This window comes from Xiphophorus couchianus, chromosome 13 (assembly GCF_001444195.1).
Source record: "Xiphophorus couchianus chromosome 13, X_couchianus-1.0, whole genome shotgun sequence".
Lineage (NCBI taxonomy): Eukaryota > Metazoa > Chordata > Actinopteri > Cyprinodontiformes > Poeciliidae > Xiphophorus > Xiphophorus couchianus.
The window spans coordinates 20,715,337-20,742,897 of record NC_040240.1 but is presented as its reverse complement, the minus strand read 5'-3'; the positions used below and the strand labels follow the sequence as shown (position 1 = coordinate 20,742,897).

Genomic DNA, 27,561 nt, shown 5'->3' with positions numbered 1-27,561 from the left:
AAGATATTTAAATGTGTTTGCAAAGTATGTATATATCTTTATGAGCGTTTCATCGTAGTTCATCAGCAAAATAATCTTTACACTAGAAGATTTTGTTTGTCCTATTCAAACTAGTTTCCCAACGGTTTGTTGTTTAATTTATAACTTGATAAAATGATCACATTAAGCTTTAATCTTTTCAAAATTATTAAATTGGCAAAGAATCCAATTTTTTACCTTTCAAAAAAGTTTTTTCCTGCTGACAGACTGCACTAATGTCATGTACTTCTTGATAATTCAGAGAAAAAGCTTTCATACCTTTCTTTCATTAATATCTGACAACTATTTATGTCTCTATTTGTTAATTTGCAGAACAAGAAATGACTTCACATCTCAGCTTGTTGTATTTCTGTCTGTGTAAAATATCTGGAAGAACCTTTAGAACCAAATATTCAAAACATGTTGGGTCTAGTCATCTGTCAGTCATATGGTCCAGGTTCTAAAAACTAAATGCAGGATCATGCATTAATAATAATTAGATATGAATTATTTTTCAATAGTAATGACAGATTTATTAAATTATTCTAACCAGGGCCAACACAACAATAAAGAACCTCCTGGATTGTTTTTCCTTTCTTTCTACATGTGCTTATGAGAATAAAACCTGTAAGATGTTTAGCAATGATTAATATACATATTGGTGTTATTACCAATGGTTTTCCTTGGCTTCATGTATGATTGTTTAAAAATAAAACATGGAAAATATTTTGTAGCCTTTCTAAAGTTAAAATCAAAGTTACTTCAGCCTTCCTCAAGATTTAGAAAATAAATGCTTCTTTTTCTAAATCGGAAAAATAAAGTCAAACATCTAAAATCATCATGAAATAGTATAATTTTAAAATATAATGTCTTAATATCGTCACTGAATGTGTTCTTGTGTTTAATGGAAATACAATTTCTGGCCTGATGTGTTCAGTGAACTGTATCAGTGTCTGATGCAGATTCCAGCTGCAGAACAAAGTTCAGTTTCTGTTCAGTCAGACTGAGGGAGGTTTTTGTACGATGATTTTTCACTGTGTGAACACGGGGCCACTGTGGTAACTCTGACAGTAATAAACTCCTGCATCTTCAGCCTGAACTCCACTGATGGTCAGAGTGAAGTCTAATTTATTTCCTGCTCCACTTCCACTGAATCTGGAGGAGATTCCTGAAAATCTGGATGATGTTCCGTAGATCAGAGCTTTAGGAGCTTCTCCAGGTTTATGATGGTACCAGGACAGACAGGGTGTGTTACAAGCTACTTGTCTACTGGCCTTACAGTCAATAGTGACAGTTTGACCAAGCTGCACTGATTTAGCTGCTGATTGAGTCACAACAACATTTTGTCCATCAGATCCTGAGGAGAAAGAAGAAACTCTGGACATGAGATGGTAAAACTCAGCTACACTCCAAATGATTTTCACATGACAGAAAAATGATTTTTCTCACCCTGAGTGAAGCAGAGGAGAGTCCAGATGAGGACGCAGATCAAAGTCATGTTTTTGATGAGGAGGATTTATGTGTCTTCTGTTGTGATGAAGGACAGCTGTCAGTCATCCAGAGTTCAACTCTCAGGACTTTAAACTCTCCCAGAGCGCTGGAGCATGGAGCTGCTGATGCAAATCAGTTTATTTAAGATTTGAATGGAATCCTTTAGATTGTGTTCTTTATACTTGATATTTTATTATAAAGTTCTTGCTTCATCAATATGTATCTGCTATCAGATTTGGGTTAATTCTGGTCTCAAAAATACACTTTTCAAATCCAGACATGGTTTTATCGCTGATTTAACTGAGTCAAATGTTTTAATATTTAGTATGTGCTTATTAATTTTGTTTTCTGTTTTGTCATTTCAAACCTTGTCTACACTGTAAATCAGATCTTAGATCTCAAAAAGGAGAATCTGTAAAATAAAATGTTTTGTATAAATAAAATTACATTTAGAGAAGAGAAAATATTACATGTATTTTTGGTTTAAATTATTTTAAAGTCATTTTTAGTAGGTTTTGAATGTTTTGTAAAATGGTTAAATTTTATTCAATATACTATTGAGTTTCACAGGTTCTACAGTAAAACTATATTTAATTCAAACTGGTGAATTTTAGAAACAAGATCCTAACTTTTAAATGTTTAAATATGATTGGCACAAAAAGTACAATAAATAAAAACAAAATAAATCTGTCGTGTAGAGCTGATTACCATTTCTGTTCAAATTATTTCAATTTTAAGGGCTGATTATTCAAATATTTTATTGTAAAATTGCTTGAAACCATTTGTCGTCTTAATGCAGCCAAGGTTACAGATGTTTCCCACTGATACCAGCTGATTTATAATCCACACATATAAAATATCATAATGGAAGATCTTGTGTTCCCAGTCAGGCCCAGTTAGGCCCAAATGTGCTCAGTTGCATATAGAATAGCTGAATTTATATCTATTGTATGTGTTACATTCCAGTGAACATTGTGTATTTAAATAAATATTAGCCTGATACCAAAAACATAAATTAAAGTTTTTTTCTCTAACTCTAAATGAATTCAGGGAGTAAGAGATTAGAAAATATCTTCTAATCATTCAATCATGTTTTACGTGATGAAGTGTGAAGGTATCATCATGAAGAATTTTTTCATATATATTTTTATTTATGAGACTGAAACCGGGATGTCAAAGTTCAAAGTTCAATAATGATGTTTACTCAGTGGATTCATGGATACTACTGCCCTCCTACTCTCAGGAGAAATAGAATAAAAAGTTAATAGTCTTTTGCGGCAACGTTTCTGGTAAAACGTTTCAAAATGTCTGCAATAAAGTTAACATATATTGATAAGGATTTTGTCTCCAACTGGTTATTTACTTAATTTTTTTTATTTATTTTTATGCCTGCATCTCTCTCTGAAAAAGTGTTAAAATATGTATGTTTTTGAGGTGGAACCTTCCCTTTTACATAAACAAAATTATTTATGAGGAAGAAACCAAAATTAGTGACTGTTGATGTCAGAAACAATATAATTAAATATATTTTCCAGCTGTGTTTTTCAGGTTGAAACTGTTCATTTAGAGTTTGTTGTGTTCAGAGTCAGAGAGCCGTGTCTCTACAGTCAGAGGTTTTTGTACGACGACTCAACCAGTTTGTATCACTGTGGAGGACTTTTGGTGGAGGAACCAGGCTGGATGTTGGAAGTAAGTTCAATATTTCACATATTTTATTATAATATGAGCGATACATTGTTGTTAGATTTATCAACAAACTAATATAATTGGAGATGTCCATAATTTGGGTTTATATTAATTTGCTTCAGTCAGTGATGAAAACTGCAGGTTGGGTCAGTAGTTAGAATCATTGAGAGAATAAATTATTTTATTTCTGATAAAAAGTTTTTATTTATTATATGAAGGGGAAATGTAAAATAAGTTATATTGAGTTTTTTAAGCCAGAATCAGTTTGTTGTGTTCAGAGTCAGAGAGCCGTGTCTCTACAGTCAGAGGTTTTTATACGATGACTCAGTTAGTTTGTATCACTGTGGTTGACTTTTGGTGGAGGAACCAGGCTGGATGTTGGAAGTAAGTTCAATATTTTAAATATTTTATTATAACATGTGCAGCACATTGTTGTTAGTTTTATCAACAAACTAATATAATTGGAGATGTCCATAATTTGGGTTTATATTAATTTGCTTCAGTCAGTGATGAAAACTGCAGGTTGGGTCAGTAGTTAGAATCACAGAGAGAATAAATTATTTTATTTCTGGTAAAAAGTTTTTATTTATTATATGAAGGGGAAATGTAACTTTAGTTATATTTAGTTTTTTAAACCAGAATCAGTTTGTTGTGTTCAGAGTCAGAGAGCCGTGTCTCTACAGTCAGAGGTTTTTATACGATGACTCAGTTAGTTTGTATCACTGTGGTTGACTTTTGGTGGAGGAACCAGGCTGGATGTTGGAAGTAAGTTTCTGAAAATTAAACATTTATTTTGAGATAAATTATGAGAATGATCATAAGAGGATCATGTGTGATGTTTGGAGCAATTTATGTTTTAAACCTTTTCTAAAGAATTGTGGCCTTCACATTTTTGTCTTACTAATTAAAACTAGTTGTTAATGTTTTTAAAGTGTATAAGCTAAAAAAATTAGGATGAAAGAGTTAATATTGACAGTTTTTTTGTTTTATTCTATTCACTACATAAAGAGTGAGGCATTATCAAGCAACATGAGCATCAATTAGTTTTGATTTAGATTTTATAAAAAATGTTATGTTTAAGAGTTTATTTCATTCATAATCACATGGAAGAAAAGTAGAGCTCAGTTTATGTTAAATCTTATTTTCTAGTTAATGTATTTCAGGTTATATGAGGACTCTGTGTGCTGATATGCATGAGTTCACAGTGAAGGGAAGTGAAACAGTGTGTGAGGGAGTGACTGGTGGAGCAGAAAAAATGTTCAACTGAAGAATCTTAAAGAAAGTCATTTCTCCCACAGTAAAGATGGTCCAGATTCTGCTGTCTGGTTAACAGGTGTGTGGTTCCTGTTCTCTAACCTGATTGGTGTCTCCTAGGTGATACCCGCCCCACCCTGACAGTGCTGCCCCCCTCCAGTGTGGAGCTGCAGCAGCAGCAGGTTACCCTCATGTGTCTGGCCAACAAGGGCTTCCCCTCAGACTGGACTCTGTCCTGGAAGCTGGACGGCAGCAGCAGCAGCAGCAGCAGCTGGGAGCAGAGCAGGAGCTCCGGGGTGCTGCAGAATGACGGCCTCTACAGCTGGAGCAGCACCCTGAGGCTCCCTGCAGACCAGTGGAGGAAGGTGGGCTCTGTGACCTGTGAGGCCTCCCAGGGCTCCCAGTCTGCAGTCACAGAGACACTGAGGAGAGACCAGTGTTCCCAGTCCTGACCTGACTCTCAGAGACTCTGATACTGGCTTTAATCTGTCACTGCTCTCACTCTTTCTCTGCTAATTATTCTCTATTTTCACTGAGTCATGTTTGCTTGTCATGTTGGTCACTGTTCAGATAATAAATATTTACTCATCAACTTCTGGTTTCCACCTGCTTTTTTATTCAGCTTTAAATATTTTAGTTATGTTCAACTGTTTTATTTATTTATGTTTTGCCTTTATTCTCTTTAGACATCGTCTCTATCCATAACAAGAGTACAATTAAATGCCCTGCAAATCATCTTTTAATTTAACAACATATTTGGAATACAGTTTTCAAGCAAGAGAAAAATATTTAGGAACTACCATCATCAGAATTAAGAGGTTTTTCAAAAATATCTGCTTGGAACAGAAATGATTTAAAAAAAACATTTCAAAATAAAAATTGTTAAAACTCCTAGTGGTTTTTTTGTGACTTTAATTGTTCTAACCAAATAGCAAATACCACTGAAGGAATTCTCTGTAGGTCGAGGATTTTTAGATCTTTATGAACATTTTGATGTGAATAAGCAAAACAATCTTTTAACTGCAACATCTTGTTTTTCCTATTTAAACTATTTCCCAAAGGTTTGTTGTTTCCACTTCTCAAGCTTTTGTTCATAACTTGATTTATTCAAAAGAAACAATATCAATGAGGTGGAATCTTTTTAAAACAATTCAATTGGCAAAGAATCCAAATTTTTACTTTTATAAAAAGCTATGAACAAATATTTAGGAACTACCATCATCAGAAGTCAGAGGTTTTTCAAATATGGCTGCTTGGAACAAAAATTGATTTGAAAAAACATTTCTATAAATAGTTTAAACTCCTAGTGCTTTTTTTTCTCTTTAATTGTTCTAACCAAATGGCAAATAATAATTATTATTATTATTATTTTGTGTGTCAGATCCAAATAGACATAAAAAATTATATATATATATATATATATATAAAATAGATAAATAATTTGTGGATGTTTTAGTTTCAGTGCAGCTGTTGAGTCAGATCAGTTCTCCTGAAACTGAGGGAGGTTTTTGTACGACGTTCATTCACTGTGTGAACGGGAGGCTGTAACTCTGCTGACAGTAATAAACTCCTGAATCTTCAGCCTGAACTCCACTGATGGTCAGAGTGTAATCAGAAACAGATCCACTTCCACTGAACCGAGCTGGAACTCCAGACTGAAGAGTTGTAGCATATTGAATCAGGAGTTTAGGAGCTTCTGCAGGTTTCTGAAGGTACCAGTGGAGGTTGTTATAAACACTTGAACTGGTTTTACATGTGATTGAGACAGTCTGTCCTGGAGCAACAGACTGAGATCCAGGAGTCTGAGTCAGGATGATGTCTCCTGATGAACCTGGAAAATATGGAAAATAACAATTGAGAGAAACTCTGTTTGATTACAAATTATTGATAATCTTCAAATAGATAAAAGAAAACATCTTGTTTCAATATTTTTCCATCTTCTTCAAACCAAGTTTCTATCAGAGTCTCACCCTGAACCAGGAGCCCCAGGATGGTCAGCAGTAGAGTCAGTGACATCATCATTGTGCTGCTGGTGTGTCAGTGGCTCTGAAAGGCCTGGACAGCCACTGATCAACTCTGACCTCTTAACAGCTGGAGCAGAGAGGCAGGACACATATGCAAACACACAGTCAGTCACATGGGGCTGAACTGGCAGCAGGTTTCCTCCTGAAACATCAATGTATTAAGAGACTAAGAGAGGAACTTTAATAGGGCTCTTTATAATCTTTTACCAGTTAACACTGAAGGAATTTTCTATAGGTTTAGTACTTTTACATCTTTGTGAACTTTATGATGTCAATAAGCAAATAAAAACTTTTTACTGGAACATCTTGTTTCTTCTATTCAAACTATTTCTCAAGGGTTTGTTGTTTCCGATTCTCAAACTTTTATTTGTAACTTGACTTTTTCAAAAGAAACAATTACAATAAGCTGGAATCTTTTTAAAACCATTCAACTGGAAAGAATCCAATTTTTTACTTTTAGAAAAAGTTTTTTCTTGCTGACAGACCTCACTAATGTCACATACTTGTTATCATTTGATAATTCAGAGAAAATGTTTTCATATTTTCCTTTCATCCAGACCTGACCAACTGTTTATGTCTCTATTTGTTAACTCAAACAAAGAGACTTGACACCACATCTCAGCTTGTTGTATTTCTGTTTGTGGAAATAATCTAGAAGGACCTTTAAAACCAAGTATTCAAAAATTGTTGGTTCTAGTCATCTGACAGTCATATGGTCCTGGTTCTAAAAACTAAATCCAGGATCAAGCATTAATAATAATTAGATATGAATTATTTTCCAACAGTAATGGCAAACTTAGCAAATCATTTTAAACAAGGCTAACCTAACAATATAGAACCTCCTGGATTGTTTTTCCTGTCTTCCTACATGTGCTTATGAGAATAAATCCTGTAATGTGTTTAACAATCATTAAAATATATTTTGGTTTTATTACAAATGGTTTTCCTTGACGTCATGTATGATTGTTTAAAAATAAAACATGGAAAATATTTTGTAGCCTTTCTAAAATCAAAGTTACTTCAGCCTTCCTCAAGATTCAGAAACCTTGAGGAAGATTTTGTTTGAACAATAAAGTCAAACATCTAAAATAATCATGAAATAATATTAAAATATAATGTCTTAATATCATAACTGAATGTGTTCTTGTGTTTAATGGAAATATAATTTCTGGCCTGATGTGTTCAGTGAACTGTATCAGTGTCTGATGCAGATTCCAGCTGCAGAACAAAGTTCAGTTTCTGTTCAGTCAGACTGAGGGAGGTTTTTGTACGATGATTTTTTACTGTGTGAACACATCCTGACTGTTGATGTCATGATAACTCATACAGTAATAAACTCCTGCATCTTCAGCCTGAACTCCACTGATGGTCAGAGTGAAGTCTAATTTATTTTCTGCTCCACTTCCACTGAATCTGGAGGAGATTCCTGAAAATCTGGATGATGTTACATAGACATTTCATCCCAGCGCTGCGTGTCCCGAGGCCGAAACATCATCAGTGACCCCTCACACCCCCACCATGGACCGTTCTCCCTGCTGCCCTCTGGAAAAAGGTTCCGCAGCATCCGGTGCAGGTCCACCAGGTTCCGAAACAGCTTTTTCCCACTTGCCATCAGACTGCTGAACTCTTAACTGGACTGCACTCAAAATCTGGTCTCCACTTTATACCTTGCACATGTACAGAGCTAAATAACTTCTATTTTACTGTCAGTCCTGCACTTTATATTTTATATTTAGATTTATATTCATATTTTATACTGTATTTTATTTTATTCTGGAGTAACCTCACACCATTGGAAGCTCAAAACACTGTCCTGAGCCGTATGCAACGAAATTTCGTTCTGTATACACCGTGTGCATGCAAAATGACAATAAAGTCAGTCTAAATCTAAGTCTAAGTCTAGATCAGAGCTTTAGGAACTTCTAAAGGTTTCTGATGGTACCAGGACAGACAGACCTCTGAACCAATGCCGCAATCAGATGCAGAAAGTGCCTGACTGGCCTTACAGTCAATAATGACAGTCTGACCAAGCTGCACTGATTTGGCTGCTGATTGAGTCACAACAACATTTTGTCCATCAGATCCTGAGGAGAGAGAAGAAACTCTGGACATGAGATGGTGAAACTCAGCTACACTCTAAATGATTTTCACATGACAGAAAAATGATTTTCCTCACCCTGAGTGAAGCAGAGGAGAGTCCAGATGAGGACGCAGATCAAAGTCATGTTTTTGATGAGGAGGATTTCTGTGTCTTCTGTTGTGATGAAGGACAGCTGTCAGTCATCCAGAGTTCAACTGTCAGGACTATAAACTCTCCCAGAGCGCTGGAGCATGGAGCTGCTGATGCAAATCAGTTTATTTAAGATTTGAATGGAATCCTTTAGATTGTGTTCTTTATACTTGATATTTTATTATAAAATTCTTGCTTCATGAATATGTATCTGCTATCAGATTTGGGTTAATTCTGGTCTCAAAAATACACATTTCAAATACAGACATGTTTTTATTGCTGATTTAACTGAGTCAAATGTTTTAATATTTAGTATGTGCTTATTAATTTTGTTTTCTGTTTTGTCATTTCAAACCTGGTCTACATTGTAAATTAGATCTTAGATCTAAAAAATGTGATCTTTACATTCTTTAAAACAAAATGTTTTGTATAAATAAAATTACATTACAAGAGAAAATATTACATGTATTTTTGATTTACTTTTTTTAAAGTCATTTTTAGTAGGTTTTGAATGTTTTGTAAAATGGTTACATTTTATTCAATATACTATTGAGTTTCACAGGTTTTACAGTAAAACTAAATTTAATTCAAACTGGTGAAGTTTAGAAACAAGATCCTAACTTTTAAGTTTTTAAATATGATTGGCACAAAAAGTACAATAAATAAAAACTAAATAAATCTGTTAGATAGAGCTGATAACCATTTCCGTTCAAATTATTTAAATTTAAAAGGCTGATTAAACATTTCATTTTGAAATTGCTTGAAACCATTTGTCGTCTTAATGCAGCAAAGGTTACAGATGTTTCCCACTGATACCAGCTGATTTATAATCCACACATATAAAATATCATAATGGAAGATCTTGTGTTCCCAGTCAGGCCCCGTTAGGCGCAAATGTGCTCAGTTGTATATAGAATAGCTGAATTTATATCTATTGTATGAGTTACATTCCAGTGAACATTGTGTATTTAAATAAATATTAGCCTGATACCAAAAACATAAATTAAATGTTCATTTTCTTCTAACTCTAAATGAATTCAGGGAGTAAGAGATTAGAAAACATCTTCTAATCATTCAATGTTTTACGTGATGAAGTATGAAGGTATCATGAAGATTTTTTTGTATATATATTTATTTTTTAGACTGAAACCTGGATGTCAAAGTTCAATAATGACGTTTCCTCAGTGTTTCCATGGATACTACCGTCCTCCTACTCTCAGGAGAAATAGTCAAAAGGAAACAGTTTTGTGTGGCAACATCTCTGGTAAAACATTTCAAAATGTCTGCAATAAAGTTAACATATATTGATAAGGATTATGTCTCCACCAGGTTATTTATTTTATTTATTTTTTAGCTCACATCTCTCTCTGAAAAAGTGTTAAAATATGTATGTTTTAGTGGTGGAACCTTCCCTTTTATATAAACAAAATTATTTATGAAGAAGAAACCAAAATTAGTGACTGTTGATGTCAGAAACAATATAATTAATAAATATATTTTCCAGCTGTGTTTTTCAGGTTGAAACTGTTCATTTAGAGTTTGTTGTGTTCAGAGTCAGAGAGCCGTGTCTCTACAGTCAGAGGTTTTTGTGCGACGACTCAACCAGTTTGTATCACTGTGGAGGACTTTTGGTGGAGGAACCAGGCTGGATGTTGGAAGTAAGTTCAATATTTCACATATTTTATTATAATATAATAGGTACATTGTTGTTAGTTTTATCAACAAACTAATAGAATTGGAGACGTCCATAATATAAATTTTTATTCATTTGCTTCAGTCAGTGATGAAAACTGCAGGTTGGGTCAGTAGTTAGAATCACAGAGAGAATAAATTATTTTATTTCTGGGTAAAAAGTTTTTTATTTATTATATGACGGGGAAATGTAACTTTAGTTATATTTAGTTTTTTAAGCCAGAATCAGTTTGTTGTGTTCAGAGTCAGAGAGCCGTGTCTCTACAGTCAGAGGTTTTTGTACGACGACTCAATTAGTTTGTATCACTGTGGTTGACTTTTGGTGGAGGAACCAGGCTGGATGTTGGAAGTAAGTTTCTGAATATTTAACATTTATTGTGAGATAAATTATGAGAGCGATCATAAGAGGATCATGGAGGATGTTATTATTATCATGTAATTATTTTTTAACTCCTTTTTAAGGAAATGTGAACTTCACATTTTACTATTACTATTATTAATCTAATGTAATAAAATATTGAAACATTTTTACCATGTTATTATTCAAGCTAGTTTTTAATGTTTTTAATTTGTTTAAACGAAAGAAATTAGATAAAAATTGCATAAAATAGAAAACTTAATTAAATATCTCAAAATACTTGGTGATGATCTTTATATTGCAGTTTTAAAATTGCTGTGAGACAATTTATTGTTTTTCAAATTGTATTCAGTGTCATTTCTGCCCATTAACCGATCTGCTTTAAGAACTAATATGATGTTTTATTTTGTTTAATACTTTAAAAATTGAACCACTAGTAAGATGATCATCAGATTGTTTGATTTTAATTTTTTAATTATTATTTTTAAGATTTTATTTCATTTATAATCACATGGAGGTAAAATGACTCAGTTTATGTTTAATCTTATTTTCTAGTTAATGTATTTCAGGTTATATGAGGACTCTGTGTGCTGATATGCATGAGTTCACAGTGAAGGGAAGTGAAACAGTGTGTGAGGGAGTGACTGGTGGAGCAGAAAACTGTTTAACTGAAGAATCTTAAAGAAAGTCATTTCTCCCACAGTAAAGATGGTCCAGATTCTGCTGTCTGGTTAACAGGTGTGTGGTTCCTGTTCTCTAACCTGATTGGTGTCTCCTAGGTGATACCCGCCCCACCCTGACAGTGCTGCCCCCCTCCAGTGTGGAGCTGCAGCAGCAGCAGGTTACCCTCATGTGTCTGGCCAACAAGGGCTTCCCCTCAGACTGGACTCTGTCCTGGAAGCTGGACGGCAGCAGCAGCAGCAGCAGCAGCTGGGAGCAGAGCAGGAGCCCCGGGGTGCTGCAGAATGACGGCCTCTACAGCTGGAGCAGCACCCTGAGGCTCCCTGCAGACCAGTGGAGGAAGGTGGGCTCTGTGACCTGTGAGGCTTCCCAGGGCTCCCAGTCTGCAGTCACAGAGACACTGAGGAGAGACCAGTGTTCCCAGTCCTGACCTGACTCTCTGATACTGGCTTTAATCTGTCACTGCTCTCACTCTTTCTCTGCTGATTATTCTCTATTTTCACTGAATCATGTTTGCTTGTCATGTTTGCTTGTCATGTTGGTCACTGTTCAGATAATAAATATTTACTCATCAACTTCTGGTTTCCACCTGCTTTTTTATTCAGCTTTAAATATTTTAGTCATGTTCTACTGTTTTATTTATTTATGTTTTGCCTTTATTCTCTTTAGACATCGTCTCTATCCGTCACAAGAGTACAATTAAATGCCCTGCAAATCATTATTAAATTTAAAAACATATTTGGAATACAGTTTTAAAGCTAAGGAAAAAATATTTAGGAACTACCATCATCAGAATAAAGAGGTTTTTCAAAAATATCTGCTTGGAACAAAAATTATTTGGACAAAAAACATTTCAAAATAAAAATAGTTTAAACTCCTAGTGCCCTTTGTGACTTTAATTGTTCTAACCAAATAGCAAATACCACTGAAGGAATTCTCTGTAGGTCTAGGATTTTTAGATCTTTATGAACATTTTGATGTGAATAAGCAAAACAATCTTTTAACTGCAACATCTAGTTTTTCCTATTCAAACTATTTTCCAAAGGTTTGTTGATTCCACTTATCAAACTTTTATTCATAACTTGATTTATTCAAAAGAAACAATAACAATGAGCTGGAATCTTTTTAAAACAATTTCATTGGCAAAGATTCGAAATTTTTACTGTTATGAAAGCTAAGAAAAAAATATTTAAGAACTTCCATCATCAGAAGTCAGAGGTTTTTCAAAAATGACCGCTTGGATAAAGACTGAATGAATAAATTAAAAACTATTAAAAAATAAAAAATTAATCAAAATAAATAAATAATTTGTGGAAATGTTCAATGTTTTAGTTTCAGTGCAGCTGTTGAGTCAGATCAGTTCCCCTGAAACTGAGGGAGGTTTTTGTACGACGTTCATTCACTGTGTGAACGGGAAGCTGCTACTCTGCTGACAGTAATAAACTCCTGAATCTTCAGCCTGAACTCCACTGATGGTCAGAGTGTAATCAGAAACAGATCCACTTCCACTGAACCGAGCTGGAACTCCAGACTGAAGAGTCGTAGCTGAATAAATCAGGAGTTTAGGAGCTTCTGCAGGTTTCTGAAGGTACCAGTTGAGATAGCTACCAACACCTGAACTGGTTTTACATGTGATTGAGACAGTCTGTCCTGGAGCAACAGACTGAGATCCAGGAGTCTGAGTCAGGATGATGTCTCCTGATGAACCTGGGAAACATGAAAAATAACAATTGAGAGAAACTATGTTTGATTACAAATTATTGATAATCTCTGAATAGACAAAAGAAAACATTAACATCTTGTTTCAATATTTCTCCATGATAGCAGAATTTTAATTATCATTTCTTCTTCAAACCAAGTTTCTATCAGAGTCTCACCCTGAACCAGGAGCCCCAGGATGGTCAGCAGTAGAGTCAGTGACATCATCATTGTGCTGCTGGTGTGTCAGTGGCTCTGAAAGGCCTGGACAGCCACTGATCAACTCTGACCTCTTAACAGCTGGAGCAGAGAGGCAGGACACATATGCAAACACACAGTCAGTCACATGGGGCTGAACTGGCAGCAGGTTTCCTCCTGAAACATCAATGTATTAAGAGACTAAGAGAGGAACTTTAATAGGGCTCTTTATAATCTTTTACCAGTTAACACTGAAGGAATTTTCTATAGGTCTAGTACTTTTACATCTTTGTGAACTTTATGATGTCAATAAGCAAAAAAAAACTTTTTCCTGGAACATCCTGTTTCTTCTATTCAAACTATTTCTCAAGGGTTTGTTGTTTCCAATTCCCAAACCTTTATTCATAGCTTGATTTATTCAAAAGAAACAATTACAATAAGCTGGAATCTTTTTAAAACCATTCAACTGGCAAAGAATCCAATTTTTTACTTTTAGAAAAAGTTTTTTCTTGCTGACAGACCTCACTAATGTCACATACTTGTTCTCATTTGATAATTCAGAGAAAATGTTTTCATATTTTCCTTTCATCCATACCTGACAAACTGTTTATGTCTCTATTTGTTAATTCAAAGAAAGAGACTTGACACCACATCTCAGCTCGTTGTATTTCTGTTTGTGGAAATAATCTAGAAGGACCTTTAAAACCAAGTATTCAAAAATGGTTGGTTCTAGTCATCTGGCAGTAGTAAGATCCAGGATCTAAAAATAAATCAAGGATCAAGCATTAATATTGATTTAGATATGAATTATTTTCCAACAGTAATGGCAAACTTAGCAAATCATTTTAAACAAGGCTAACCTAACAATAAAGAACCTCCTGGATTGTTTTTCCTGTCTTCCTACATGTGCTTATGAGAATAAATCCTGTCAGGTGTTTAACAATCATTAAAATATATTTTGGTGTTATTACCAATGGTTTTCCTTGACTTCATGTATGATTGTTTAAAATAAAACATGGAAAATATTTTTAAACCTTTCTAAAGTCAAAGTTAATTCATTACTTAATTGGAGAATAAGGTGTCAAACATCTAAAAATATAAATGAAATAATATTTTAAAATATAATAACTGAATATCATAACTGAATGTGTTCTTGTGTTTAATGGAAATATAATTTCTGGCCTGATGTGTTCAGTGAACTGTATCAGTGTCTGATGCAGATTCCAGCTGCAGAACAAAGTTCAGTTTCTGTTCAGTCAGACTGAGGGAGGTTTTTGTACGATGATTTTTCACTGTGTGAACACGGGGCCACTGTGGTAACTCTGACAGTAATAAACTCCTGCATCTTCAGCCTGAACTCCACTGATGGTCAGAGTGAAGTCTAATCCATTTCCTGCTCCACTTCCACTGAATCTGGAGGAGATTCCTGAAAATCTGGATGATGTCCAGTAGATCAGAGCTTTAGGAACTTCTCCAGGTTTATGATGGTACCAGGACAGACAGGGTGTGCTACAACCTGTTAGTTGAACACTGGCCTTACAGTCAATAGTGACAGTCTGACCAAGCTGCACTGATTTGGCTGCTGGTTGAGTCACAACAACATTTTGTCCATCAGATCCTGAGGAGAGAGAAGAAACTCTGGACATGAGATGGTGAAACTCAGCTACACTCCAAATGATTTTCACATGACAGAAAAATGATTTTCCTCACCCTGAGTGAAGCAGAGGAGAGTCCAGATGAGGACGCAGATCAAAGTCATGTTTTTGATGAGGAGGATTTATGTGTCTTCTGTTGTGATGAAGGACAGCTGTCAGTCATCCAGAGTTCAACTGTCAGGACTATAAACTCTCCCAGAGCGCTGGAGCATGGAGCTGCTGATGCAAATCAGTTTATTTAACATTTGAATAAAATCACTTTTAATGTGTTTTATATACTTGTTCTTTTTACATATTTTTTTTCTTTGAAAGCATATACTTGGGTTAATCCTGGTCTCACAAGTATATTTTCTAAAATTCAGACCTGCTTTTATGTTAGATGATTTAATTGGGTAAAATGTTTTAATTATTTGTATTGTTGCGGTGTTTATAAATTTTTTTATTTATTTTGTCTTTACATAGAAGATCTGTCTTTTAAATGACATATTTTACATCAACAAGACAACCTGTATAAATAAACCTAAATAAAACAATCAAAAAAACATTTATGAAGAGATTAAATATATTCTTGGTTTAATATATTTAAAAATAATAATTCAATTAGTTTTTAATCACGTATCAAAAGTTTGAATTTCATGAAATATATTATTGAGTTTCTCAGCTTCTACGGTAAAATAACTAAATTCAAATCACTTTGCTGGTCAAAATCCTATCTTTTAAACTTTTAATTATGATTGGCACAAAAACATAACACAAATAAAAACAAACTCTATACCTGTTGAATTAAACTAAATACTATTTCTGTTAAAATTATTCAAAATTAAAACACTTTTCTTTTTAGACAACAGCTGTGAAATTGCCTCAAACCATTTATCGAGTAAAATCAGCCAAGGTTATGGCTAATATCAGCTGATTTTTATTCCACACATACAACATATCATAATGAAAAATCTTGTGGTCTCAGTTATGTCCACCTAAGATCAAATGAGCTAATTATTATTTTGAATACCTGAATTTATATCTATTATATGTGTTAAATTCCAACACAAAATATTTTTAAGAAATCGCATTTCTAACACACTTGTTCTCTTTGCCCATTTTTCCACAATGATTTTGTGTTGAATCTTATTGTTAAAAATCTTCACCTCATCATTCACTCTCTGTATCACACAAACTTTGATGCAACATTAATACCATTATTCCTTTTTGATAAAAGAGTTAATGATTTAATTCTGCATCAAGTTTCATGGTATTTAGATGACAACAAGTTACTAAGGAAAAAATTCTAGTAATTTTAAAACTGGAGTTTATGATTTGTTACACTAGTCATACATGGCAGCTTTTATAATCAGAGTTATAATGGTCAGATTGAGAATAAATATGTGAAAACATAAAATCCATAGTGAGTTTCTGTTCCAAGACAGCATTTGAGTCAGTAAATAACTTTGCATCTTCAGATTGTTTTAGGATTTAAACACATTTCCACTCAAAGTTCAGCATGTTGTTTGCATTGTAAGGTTGTGTTTTTGCTTCCAGTTACAGCTGGTGTCTTCATGTTGTTGACATGTGAGGCCCGACTGAACATATCAGAGCCTCCAGCAGCTCAGCTGCAGCTGCACTCAGGTCAGTTTCTGCTCAGGAGGTTTTTGTATGAGGCTTTTTCACTGTGTGAACACACTCTGACTGTTGACTGTGTTAACACCCTGACAGTAATAAACTCCTGCATCTTCAGCCTGGACTCCACTGATGGTCAGAGTGAAGTCAGAACCAGATCCAGAGCCTGAAAACCGACCTGGAATCCCTGACATGAGTTGATTGGTGAAGTAGATCAGAAGTTTAGGAGTTCCTCCATCTTTTTGTTGGTACCAAGCTAAACAATAAGCACTGCTACAGCCCCAAAACTCATGACTGCTTGTACAGTTGATGATGACCGATCCTCCAATATCAACTCTCATTGCTGCAGACTGAGTCACTGTGACCTGACCTTTGACCTCTGAGGACACAGAGATAAAACATGCAGAAGCTTCATGGTTTAGTCGGCTTCATTTCAGAGGGACAGATGTTCATAGAGGAGAGGAGTTGGATTCTCTGGACTTTACCTGTGAAGCAGCAGCAGAGGAGAGTCCAGATGAGGACGCAGATCAAAGTCATGTTTGTGATGAGGAGGATTTATGTGTCTCCTGTTGTGATGAAGGACAGCTGTCAGTCATCCAGAGTTCAACTGTCAGGACTATAAACTCTCCCAGAGCACTGGAGCATGGAGCTGCTGATGCAAAGTGACTCTGTATGACAAAATAAGATATTTAAATATGTTAGCAAAATATTAACTCCTACACATGGTAGTACAAAGAAAATACTTTTTATTTCATTATTTTCGGTCATGGATGATAATTCTCAGTATTTGTTTTTTAGCGTTTTATTCAGTCTTTCATGTTTGGTTTGTGATTAACTTTATTCTTGTTATTAATTAACTGCAGACAAATAAAACATTTTTATTCATCCATATTGTTTTCCATTACTTTCTTTATGAACATTACTTCAATAAAAACAGGAAGAATTGTCTCCAATTAATATTTAAACCTTGTCAAGTAAATCTGATGAGTTTTTTCTTCATGTAGAGGTAGATTGTTTTTCTTCAAAATCTGTTATATTTTCAGCAAATAGAGATTTAGGGGGAACGTTTTGTATCAGATATCAAAGATGTTTGGTGAAATAATTACATTAAAAAGCTGCAAGTTACTCCAATAACAGGAATCAAAGTTTCCATAATATAAAGAAAATGTTCAAAATGAACATTTAGTCTATTAAAGATTTTGTCAACATTTAGCCAATTTCTAATTAGTCACTCTTTCTCAGACCTTTTAATAACTGGTGATAACTTTCAGATGTATTTAGATATCAATAAACTCCTTCATGTTGACTGAATGTCACCTTATTGTCAACCATATATCACATGTTGTTAAGATGTAACGTAACACTTTGCTGTAAAACCTGTTCAGTGAATTGATTTCTTAAAAACATTTGCTGTTTATCTAATTTTGAGTTTTATTAGAGACTCTAACCTTAACATGTTGATGAAACTAAGAAGGAAAATAAGATCAAAGGCAGCAGAAAATAGCATGAAGAATATGTTATTATATTGTTTTATAAAATCACAATGTTTCAAATTTACAGCCCTATTTGAGTTTTCACCGGTTTGGAGTAACTTGAATTTGTAGAATATTGATATATCAGTGTTTCCATTTCAAGCCTGGTCTACATTGTAAATCAAATTTAAGATTTCAAAAAGGACAATCTGTAAAAAAAAAAAAAAAAAAATTAAATGTTTTGTATCACTAAAGTTACATTTAGAGAGGAAAAATATTATTACTTAAATTAAATTGCTTGAAAACATTTGTCGTCTTTCTTAATACAGAAATGTTTTGTATTTAAAAAAAACTACATTTAGAGAGGAGAAAATATTAGTGTGTGCAAGTGTATTTTTGGATTAATTTATTTTAAAATCATTTTTATTGGGTTTTGAATGTTTTGTAAAATAGTTACTTTTTATTCAATATACTTTTGAGTTTCTCAGGTTTTACAGTAAAACTACATTTAAATCATACTGGTGAACTTTAGAAACAAGATCCTAACTTTTAAGTTTTTAAATATGATTGACACAAAAAGTACAATAAATAAAAACAAAATAAATCTGTTTGATAGAGCTGATAACCATTTCTGTTCAAATTATTTCAATTTAAAAGACTGATTATTTAAACATTTTATTGTGCAATTGCTTGAAATAATGAAGTTATGCCCAGCTAGGCCCAAATGTGCTCATCTGTGTATTGAATAGCTGAATTTATATCTATTGTATGTGTTACATTCTCTAAATCTAAATGAATTCAGGGAGTAAGAGATTAGAAAATATCTTCTAATCATTCAATCATGTTTTCAATGATGAAGTATGAAGGTATCATTGTGAAGTATTTTTTGTATATATATATATTCATCAGAATTAAATTGTATTGATTTTATAGTTAGTTTGAATTCAGTGTTTATATGTCAAAAATATCTTATTTTTTATCATCAAACCAGAGATTGGAGTTTACTACTACCATTTTAAATGATGGGTCAACATGATGGGTACAGAGCTAAATAACTTATATTTTACTGTCATTACTGCACTTTATATTCTATATTTATATTTATATTCATATTTTATACTGTATTTTATTTTATTCTGGAGTAACCTCACAACATTGAAAGCTCAAAACATTGTCCTGAGCCGTATGCAACGAAATTTCGTTCTGTATACACCCTGTGCATGCAAAATGACAATAAAGTCAGTCTAAGTCTAAGTCTAAGTCTAAGATTTTGAAGTCATTCTTGCAAAGTTTTATATTTAACACATGAAACTATTTTGTAACTCGATGTTTTAAAAACATGGCGCCACAAATTGCTCATATTCTTCTGTTGTTGCCTTTAGACATTGCTGTTGTTCTAGCAAAAGAAGTCAGATTTTGGTGTATAATAGATTATCATGAGTAATAAAATACTCAAACCTTGTTAATTTCTGTGATATGAATAGTTGATGTGATTCCACTTGACTGATTGCGCAAAAAAAAAAATCTAATTTCAACTTGGTCTTTTGTAGAATCTGTTCTGCTTTATGTCTCTTCAGATCATAAAAATTTCTTCTTCAAAACTTAATGTGTCAGATGAGAATTAACAATAATTTAACTGCTACTGCTCCAGTTCTGTTTATTATGTACCGAATCTATAAAGTGTGCATCTAATTTGTGTGTTCAGTGAACTGTATCAGTGTCTGATGCAGATTCCAGCTGCAGAAAAAGTTCAGTTTCTGTTCAGTCAAACTGAGGGAGGTTTTTGTACAATGATTTTTCACTGTGTGAACACGGGGCCACTGTGATAACTCATACAGTAATAAACTCCTGCATCTTCAGCCTGAACTGAAGATGCAGGCTGATGGTCAGAGTGAAGTCTAATCCATTTCCTGCGCCACTTCCACTGAATCCGGAGGAGATTCCTGAAGATCTGGTTGATATTCCATATATCAGAGGTTTAGGAGCTTCTCTCGGTTTCTGATGGTACCAGGACAGACAGACCTGTGAATTGCTAATGCATTGAGATGTTGAAAGTGCCTGACTGGCCTTACAGTCAATAGTGACAGTCTGACCAAGCTGCACTGATTTGGCTGCTGATTGAGTCACAACAACATTTTGTCCATCAGATCCTGAGGAGAGAGAAGAAACTCTGGACATGAGATGGTGAAACTCAGCTACACTCCAAATGATTTTCACATGACAGAAAAATGATTTTCCTCACCCTGAGTGAAGCAGAGGAGAGTCCAGATGAGGACGCAGATCAAAGTCATGTTTTTGATGAGGAGGATTTCTGTGTCTTCTGCTGTGATGAAGGACAGCTGTCAGTCATCCAGAGTTCAACTGTCAGGACTATAAACTCTCCCAGAGCGCTGGAGCATGGAGCTGCTGATGCAAATCAGTTTATTTAAGATTTGAAAGGAATCCTTTAGATTGTGTTCTTTATACTTGATATTTTATTATAAAGTTATTTCTTCATCAATATGTCTCTGATATCAGATTTGGGTTAATTGTGGTCTCAAAAATACACTTTTCAAATCCAGACATGTTTTTATTGCTGATTTAACTGAGTCAAATGTTTTAATATTTAGTATGTGCTTATTAATTTTGTTTTCTGTTTTGTCATTTCAAACCTGGTCTACATTGTAAATCACATCTAAGATCTAAAAAAGGAGAATCTGTAAAAAAAAATGTTTTGTATCATTAAAACTACATTTAGGGAGGAGAAAATATTACATGTAATTTTGGTTTAATTTATTTTAAATTCATTTATTAGTAAGTTTTGAATGTTTTGTAAAATGGTTAATTTTTATTCAATATACTATTGAGTTTCACAGGTTCTACAGTAAAACTAAATTTAAATCATACTGGTGAACTTTAGAAACAAGATCCTAACTTTTAAGTTTTTAAATATGATTGGCACAAAAAGTACAATAAATAAAAACAAAATAAATCTGTTGGATAGAGCTGATAATCATTTCTGTTCAAATTATTCAAATTTAAAAGACTGATTATTTAAACATTTCATTTTGAAATTGCTTGAAACCATTTGTCGTCTTAATGCAGCCAAGGTTACAGATGTTTCCCACTGATACCAACTGATTTATAATCCACACATATAAAATATCTTAATGGAAGATCTTGTGTTCCCAGTCAGGCCCAGTTAGGCCCAAATGTGCTCAGTTGTATATAGAACAGCTGGAATTTATATCTATTGTATGTGTTACATTCCAGTGAACATTGTGTATTTAAATAAATATTAGCCTGATACCAAAAACATAAATTAAATGTTCATTTTCTTCTAAATCTAAATGAATTCAGGGAGTAAGAGATTAGAAAATATCTTCTAATCATTCAATCATGTTTTACGTGATGAAGTATGAAGGTATCATCATGAAGATTCTTTTGTATATATATTTATTTTTTAGACTGAAACCTGGATGTCAAAGTTCAATAATGATGTTTCCTCAGTGTTTCCATGGATACTACCGTCCTGCTCTCAGGAGAAATAGAGCCAAAAGGAAACAGTTTTGTGTGGCAACATCTCTGGTAAAAAGTTTCAAAATGTCTGCAATAAAGTTAGCATGTTTTGATAAGGATTTTTTCTCCACCAGGCCATTATTTTTATTTTTTATTCATTTATATTTTTTTATGCCTGCATCTCTCTCTGAAAAAGTGTTAAAATATGTATGTTTTGAGGTGGAACCTTCCCTTTTATATAAACAAAATTATTTATGAGGAAGAAACCAAAATTAGTGACTGTTGATGTCAGAAACAATATAATTAATAAATATATTTTCCAGCTGTGTTTTTCAGGTTGAAACTGTTCATTTAGAGTTTGTTGTGTTCAGAGTCAGAGAGCCGTGTCTCTACAGTCAGAGGTTTTTGTACGACGACTCAACCAGTTTGTATCACTGTGGAGGACTTTTGGTGGAGGAACCAGGCTGGATGTTGGAAGTAAGTTCAATATTTTAAATATTTTATTATAACATGAGCGATACATTGTTAGTTTTATCAACAAACTAATATAATTGGAGACGTCCATAATTTAAATTTGTATTCATTTGCTTCAGTCAGTGATGAAAACTACAGGTTGGGTCCCAGAAGTTAGAATCAAAGAGAGAGAAAATAAATTATTTTATTTTTGGAAAAAAAAATTATTTACTATTTGTAGGGGAAATGTAACTTAAGTTATATTTAGTTTTTTAAGCCAAAATCAGTTTGTTGTGTTCAGAGTCAGAGAGCCGTGTCTCTACAGTCAGAGGTTTTTGTACGACGACTCAATTAGTTTGTATCACTGTGGTTGACTTTTGGTGGAGGAACCAGGCTGGATGTTGGAAGTAAGTTTCTGAATATTTAACATTTATTGTGAGACAAATTATGAGAGCGATCATAAGAGGATCATGGAGGATGTTATTATTATTAAGTAATTATTTTTTTACTTCTTTTTAAGGAAATGTGAACTTCACATTTTACTATTACTATTATTAATCTAATGTAATAAAATATTGAAACATTTTTGATCATGTTATTATTCAAGCTAGTTTTTAATGTTTTTAAATTGTTTAAACTAAAGAATTAAGATAAAAAATGCATAAATTAGAAAACTTAATTAAATATCTCAAAATATTTGGTGATGACTTTTATATTGCAGTTTTAAAATTGCTGTGAGACAATATATTGTTTTTCAAATTGTATTCATTGTCATTTATGCCCATTAGTCGATCTGCTTTAAGAATTAATATAATGTTTCATTTTGTTTGATACTTTTAAAATTAAACCACTAGTAAGATGATCATCAGATTGTTTGATTATAACTTTTAAATTATTATTTTTAAGATTGTATTTCATTTATAATCACAGGGAGGTAAAATGCAGCTCATTTTATGTTTAATCTTATTTTCTAGTTTAATGTATTTCAGGTTATATGAGGACTCTGTGTGCTGATATGCATGAGTTCACAGTGAAGGGAAGTGAAACAGTGTGTGAGGGAGTGACTGGTGGAGCAGATAAAATGTTTAACTGAAGAATCTTAAAGAAAGTCATTTCTCCCACAGTAAAGATGGTCCAGATTCTACTGTCTGGTTAACAGGTGTGTGGTTCCTGTTCTCTAACCTGATTGGTGTCTCCTAGGTGATACCCGCCCCACCCTGACAGTGCTGCCCCCCTCCAGTGTGGAGCTGCAGCAGCAGCAGGTTACCCTCATGTGTCTGGCCAACAAGGGCTTCCCCTCAGACTGGACTCTGTCCTGGAAGCTGGACGGCAGCAGCAGCAGCAGCAGCAGCTGGGAGCAGAGCAGGAGCCCCGGGGTGCTGCAGAATGACGGCCTCTACAGCTGGAGCAGCACCCTGAGGCTCCCTGCAGACCAGTGGAGGAAGGTGGGCTCTGTGACCTGTGAGGCTTCCCAGGGCTCCCAGTCTGCAGTCACAGAGACACTGAGGAGAGACCAGTGTTCCCAGTCCTGACCTGACTCTCTGAGACTCTGATACTGGCTTTAATCTGTCACTGCTCTCACTCTTTCTCTGCTGATGATTTTCTATTTTCACTGGATCATGTTTGCTTGTCATGTTGGTCACTGTTCAGATAATAAATATTTACTCATCAACTTCTGGTTTCCACCTGCTTTTTAATACCAATACCACTGGAGGAATTCTCTGTAGGTCTAGGATTTTTATATCTTTATGAACATTTTGATGTGAATAAGCAAAACAATCTTTTAACTGCAACATCTTGATTTTCCTATTCAAACTATTTCCCAAAGGTTTGTTGATTCCACTTATCAAACTTTTATTCATAACTTGATTTATTCAAAAGAAACAATAACAATGAGCTGGAATCTTTTTAAAACAATTTTATTGGCAAAGAATAAACATTTTTACTTTTATAAAAAGCTATGAAAAAATATTTACGAACTACTATCATCAGAATTAAGAGGTTTTTCTAAAATTACTGCTTAGAACAAAAATTGATTTCAATAAACATTTCTATAAATAGTTTAAACTCCTAGTAATTTTTTGGTTTCTTTAATTGTTCTAACCAAATAGCAAAGAATTATTATTATTATTATTATTATTATTATTATTATTATTATTAGCCTCACATCTAAATAAACATCAGAAATAATATATATATATATATATATATATATATATATATATATATATATATATATGTTAATATATATATATACGACTGAATAAATAAATAAAAAACTTTTAAAAAATAGAAAATTAATAAAAATTAATAAATAATTTGTGGATACGTTCAGTGTTTTAGTTTCAGTGCAGCTGTTGAGTCAGATCAGTTCCTCTCCAGCTGAGGGAGGTTTATGTACGACATTCTATCACTGTGTGAACGGGACGTTGGTACCCTGCTGACAGTAATAAACTCCTGAATCTTCAGCCTGAACTCCATTGATTGTCAGAGTGAAGTCAGAACCAGATCCACGTCCACTGAAATGAGCTGGAACTCCAGACTGACGAGTTGTAGCAGCATAAATCAAAAGCTTAGGAGCTTCTGCAGGTTTCTGAAGGTACCAGTGGAGATAGTTATTAACACTTGAACTGGTTTTACATGTGATTGAGACAGTCTGTCCTGGAGCAACAGACTGAGATCCAGGAGTCTGAGTCAGGATGATGTCTCCTGATGAACCTGGAAAATATGAAAAATAACAATTGAGAGGAACTATGTTTGATTACAAATTATTGATAATCTCTGAATAGACAAAAGAAAACATTAACATCTTGTTTCAATATTTCTCTATCTTCTTCAAACTAAGTTTCTATCAGAGTCTCACCCTGAACCAGGAGCCCCAGGATGGTCAGCAGTAGAGTCAGTGACATCATCATTGTGCTGCTGGTGTGTCAGTGGCTCTGAAAGGCCTGGACAGCCACTGATCAACTCTGACCTCTTAACAGCTGGAGCAGAGAGGCAGGACACATATGCAAACACACAGTCAGTCACATGGAAATATACTGGCAGCAGGTTTCCTTCTCACTGCTGGAACCATGCTGATAATGTGAATAAATATTGAAAAGTGTCTCTTCATGGTGTTATTATACTCTCATTATAGTTTTTTACTCTATGTGTCATTAAAAATGACATAGGTCTGTTCAGGTTACAGTAATTTAAGTATCATTTAAAGAGGAGCAATTTATTTTAAAGAAATTCTATTGAGTTATTATTCCTGGGATCTACTCAATAAAATGTGTAACTGAAAACGTTTATCATGTTTTTTGCCTCTTTTAAAATCCTTTAATACCAGAATAGTCATAATTTCTGTGATATGAATAGTTGATGTGATTCCTTTTCACTGATTGGAGAAAAAAATATATATATTTTCAGAGTGGTCATTTATAGAATTAAATGCCCTGCAAATCATTATTAAATTTAAAAACATATTTGGAATAAAGTTTTAAAACTAGGGAAAAAATATTTAGGAATTACCATCATCAGAATTAAGAGGTTTTTCAAAAATGGCTGCTTGGAACAAAAATGATTTGATAAAAATATTTCAAAATAAAAATTGTTTAAACTCCAAGTGCTTTTTTTGTTCCTTTAATTGTTCTAAGCAAATCAAGGAATTCTCTGTAGGTCTAGGATTTTTACACCTTTATGAACATTTTGATGTGAATAAGCAAAACAATCTTTTAACTGCAACATCTAGTTTTTCCTATTCAAACTATTTTCCAAAGGTTTGTTGATTCCACTTATCAAACTTTTATTCATAACTTGATTTATTCAAAAGAAACAATAACAATGAGCTGGAATCTTTTTAAAACAATTTCATTGGCAAAGATTCAAAATTTTTACTGTTATGAAAGCTGAGAAAAAAATATTTAAGAACTACCATCATCAGAAGTCAGAGGTTTTTCAAAAATGACTGCTTGGATAAAGACTGAATGAATAAATAAACTTTTAAAAAATAGAAAATTAATCAAAATAAATAAATAATTTGTGGAAATGTTCAGTGTTTTAGTTTCAGTGCAGCTGTTGAGTCAGATCAGTTCTCCTGAAACTGAGGGAGGTTTTTGTACGACGTTCATTCACTGTGTGAACGGGAGGCTGTAACTCTGCTGACAGTAATAAACTCCTGAATCTTCAGCCTGAACTCCACTGATGGTCAGAGTGTAATCAGAAACAGATCCACTTCCACTGAACCGAGCTGGAACTCCAGACTGAAGAGTTGTAGCATATTGAATCAGGAGTTTAGGAGCTTCTGCAGGTTTCTGAAGGTACCAGTGGAGGTTGTTATAAACACCTGAACTGGTTTTACATGTGATGGAGACAGTCTGTCCTGGAGCAACAGACTGAGATCCAGGAGTCTGAGTCAGGATGATGTCTCCTGATGAACCTGGAAAACATGAAAAATAACAATTGAGAGAAACTATGTTTGATTACAAATGATTGATAATCTCTGAATAGACAAAAGAAAACATTAACATCTTGTTTCAATATTTCTCCATGATAGCAGAATTTTAATTATGATTTGTTCTTCAAACTAAGTTTCTATCAGAGTCTCACCCTGAACCAGGAGCCCCAGGATGGTCAGCAGTAGAGTCAGTGACATCATCATTGTGCTGCTGGTGTGTCAGTGGCTCTGAAAGGCCTGGACAGCCACTGATCAACTCTGACCTCTTAACAGCTGGAGCAGAGAGGCAGGACACATATGCAAACACACAGTCAGTCACATTGGGCTGAACTGGCAGCAGGTTTCCTCCTGAAACATCAATGCATTAAAGACTAAGAGAGGAACTTTAATAGGGCTCTTTATAATATTTTACCAGTTAACACTGAAGGAATTTTCTATAGGTTTAGTACTTTTACATATTTGTGAACTTTATGATGTCAATAAGCAAAAACAAACTTTTTACTGGAGCATCTTGTTTCTTCTATTCAAACTATTTCTCAAGGGTTTGTTGTTTCCAATTCTCAAACTTTTATTTACAGCTTGATTTATTCAAAAGAAACAATTACAATACGCTAGAATATTTTTAATACCACTCAATTAACAAAGAATCCAATTTTTTACTTTTAGAAAAAGTTTTTTCTTGCTGACAGACCTCACTACTGTCACATACTTGTTCTCATTTGATAATTCAGAGAAAATGTTTTCATATTTTCCTTTCATCCATACCTGACAAACTGTCTATGTCTCTATTTGTTAATTCAAAGAAAGAGACTTGACACCACATCTCAGCTCGTTGTATTTCTGTTTGTGGAAATAATCTGGCAGTACCTTCCAGGTTCTAAAAACTAAATCCATTATCAAGCATTAATATTGATTTAGATATGAATTATTTTCCAATAGTAATGGCAAACTTAGCAAATCATTTTAAACAAGGCTAAGCCAACAATAAAGAACCTCCTGGATTGTTTTTCCTGTCTTCCTACATGTGCTTATGAGAATAAATCCTGTAATGTGTTTAACAATCATTAAAATATATTTTGGTGTATTACAAATGGTTTTTCT

At 33.8% G+C, this 27,561-nt stretch overlaps 1 long non-coding RNA gene and 8 gene segments (V, D, J or C); 3 read left to right on the top strand and 6 right to left on the bottom strand.

Moving 5' to 3' along the window:
• Positions 1 to 828: 828 nt before the first annotated feature.
• On the bottom strand, positions 829 to 17,232 carry LOC114155915 (immunoglobulin kappa variable 3-15-like). The segment is given in 3 exon segments: positions 829 to 1,375; positions 1,468 to 1,491; positions 17,112 to 17,232. Coding segments are annotated over 3 exon segments (375 nt in total).
• On the top strand, positions 3,088 to 5,041 carry LOC114155925 (Ig kappa-b4 chain C region-like). The segment is given in 2 exon segments: positions 3,088 to 3,198; positions 4,570 to 5,041. A coding segment is annotated over 1 exon segment (261 nt).
• On the bottom strand, positions 5,953 to 6,867 carry LOC114155922 (immunoglobulin kappa variable 6D-21-like). The segment is given in 2 exon segments: positions 5,953 to 6,280; positions 6,420 to 6,867. Coding segments are annotated over 2 exon segments (360 nt in total).
• Positions 10,301 to 11,865, top strand: LOC114155926 (Ig kappa-b4 chain C region-like). The segment is given in 2 exon segments: positions 10,301 to 10,361; positions 11,533 to 11,865. A coding segment is annotated over 1 exon segment (261 nt).
• On the bottom strand, positions 12,747 to 17,164 carry LOC114155919 (immunoglobulin kappa variable 1D-12-like). The segment is given in 3 exon segments: positions 12,747 to 13,141; positions 13,312 to 13,432; positions 17,085 to 17,164. Coding segments are annotated over 2 exon segments (360 nt in total).
• A 2,900-nt stretch (positions 17,233 to 20,132) lies between the features above and the next one.
• On the bottom strand, positions 20,133 to 20,385 carry LOC114155930 (uncharacterized). The gene is made up of 2 exons (XR_003597866.1): positions 20,314 to 20,385; positions 20,133 to 20,221 (listed from the first exon to the last, which is right to left on the bottom strand). It is a non-coding gene; the product is annotated as an uncharacterized LOC114155930 (long non-coding RNA).
• A 1,600-nt stretch (positions 20,386 to 21,985) lies between these two features.
• LOC114155927 (Ig kappa-b4 chain C region-like) lies at positions 21,986 to 23,694 on the top strand. The segment is given in 2 exon segments: positions 21,986 to 22,046; positions 23,223 to 23,694. A coding segment is annotated over 1 exon segment (261 nt).
• A 676-nt stretch (positions 23,695 to 24,370) lies between these two features.
• Positions 24,371 to 25,186, bottom strand: LOC114155923 (immunoglobulin kappa variable 2-29-like). The segment is given in 2 exon segments: positions 24,371 to 24,740; positions 24,886 to 25,186. Coding segments are annotated over 2 exon segments (360 nt in total).
• An 864-nt stretch (positions 25,187 to 26,050) lies between these two features.
• On the bottom strand, positions 26,051 to 26,862 carry LOC114155920 (immunoglobulin kappa variable 6D-21-like). The segment is given in 2 exon segments: positions 26,051 to 26,442; positions 26,613 to 26,862. Coding segments are annotated over 2 exon segments (360 nt in total).
• Positions 26,863 to 27,561: the final 699 nt, after the last annotated feature.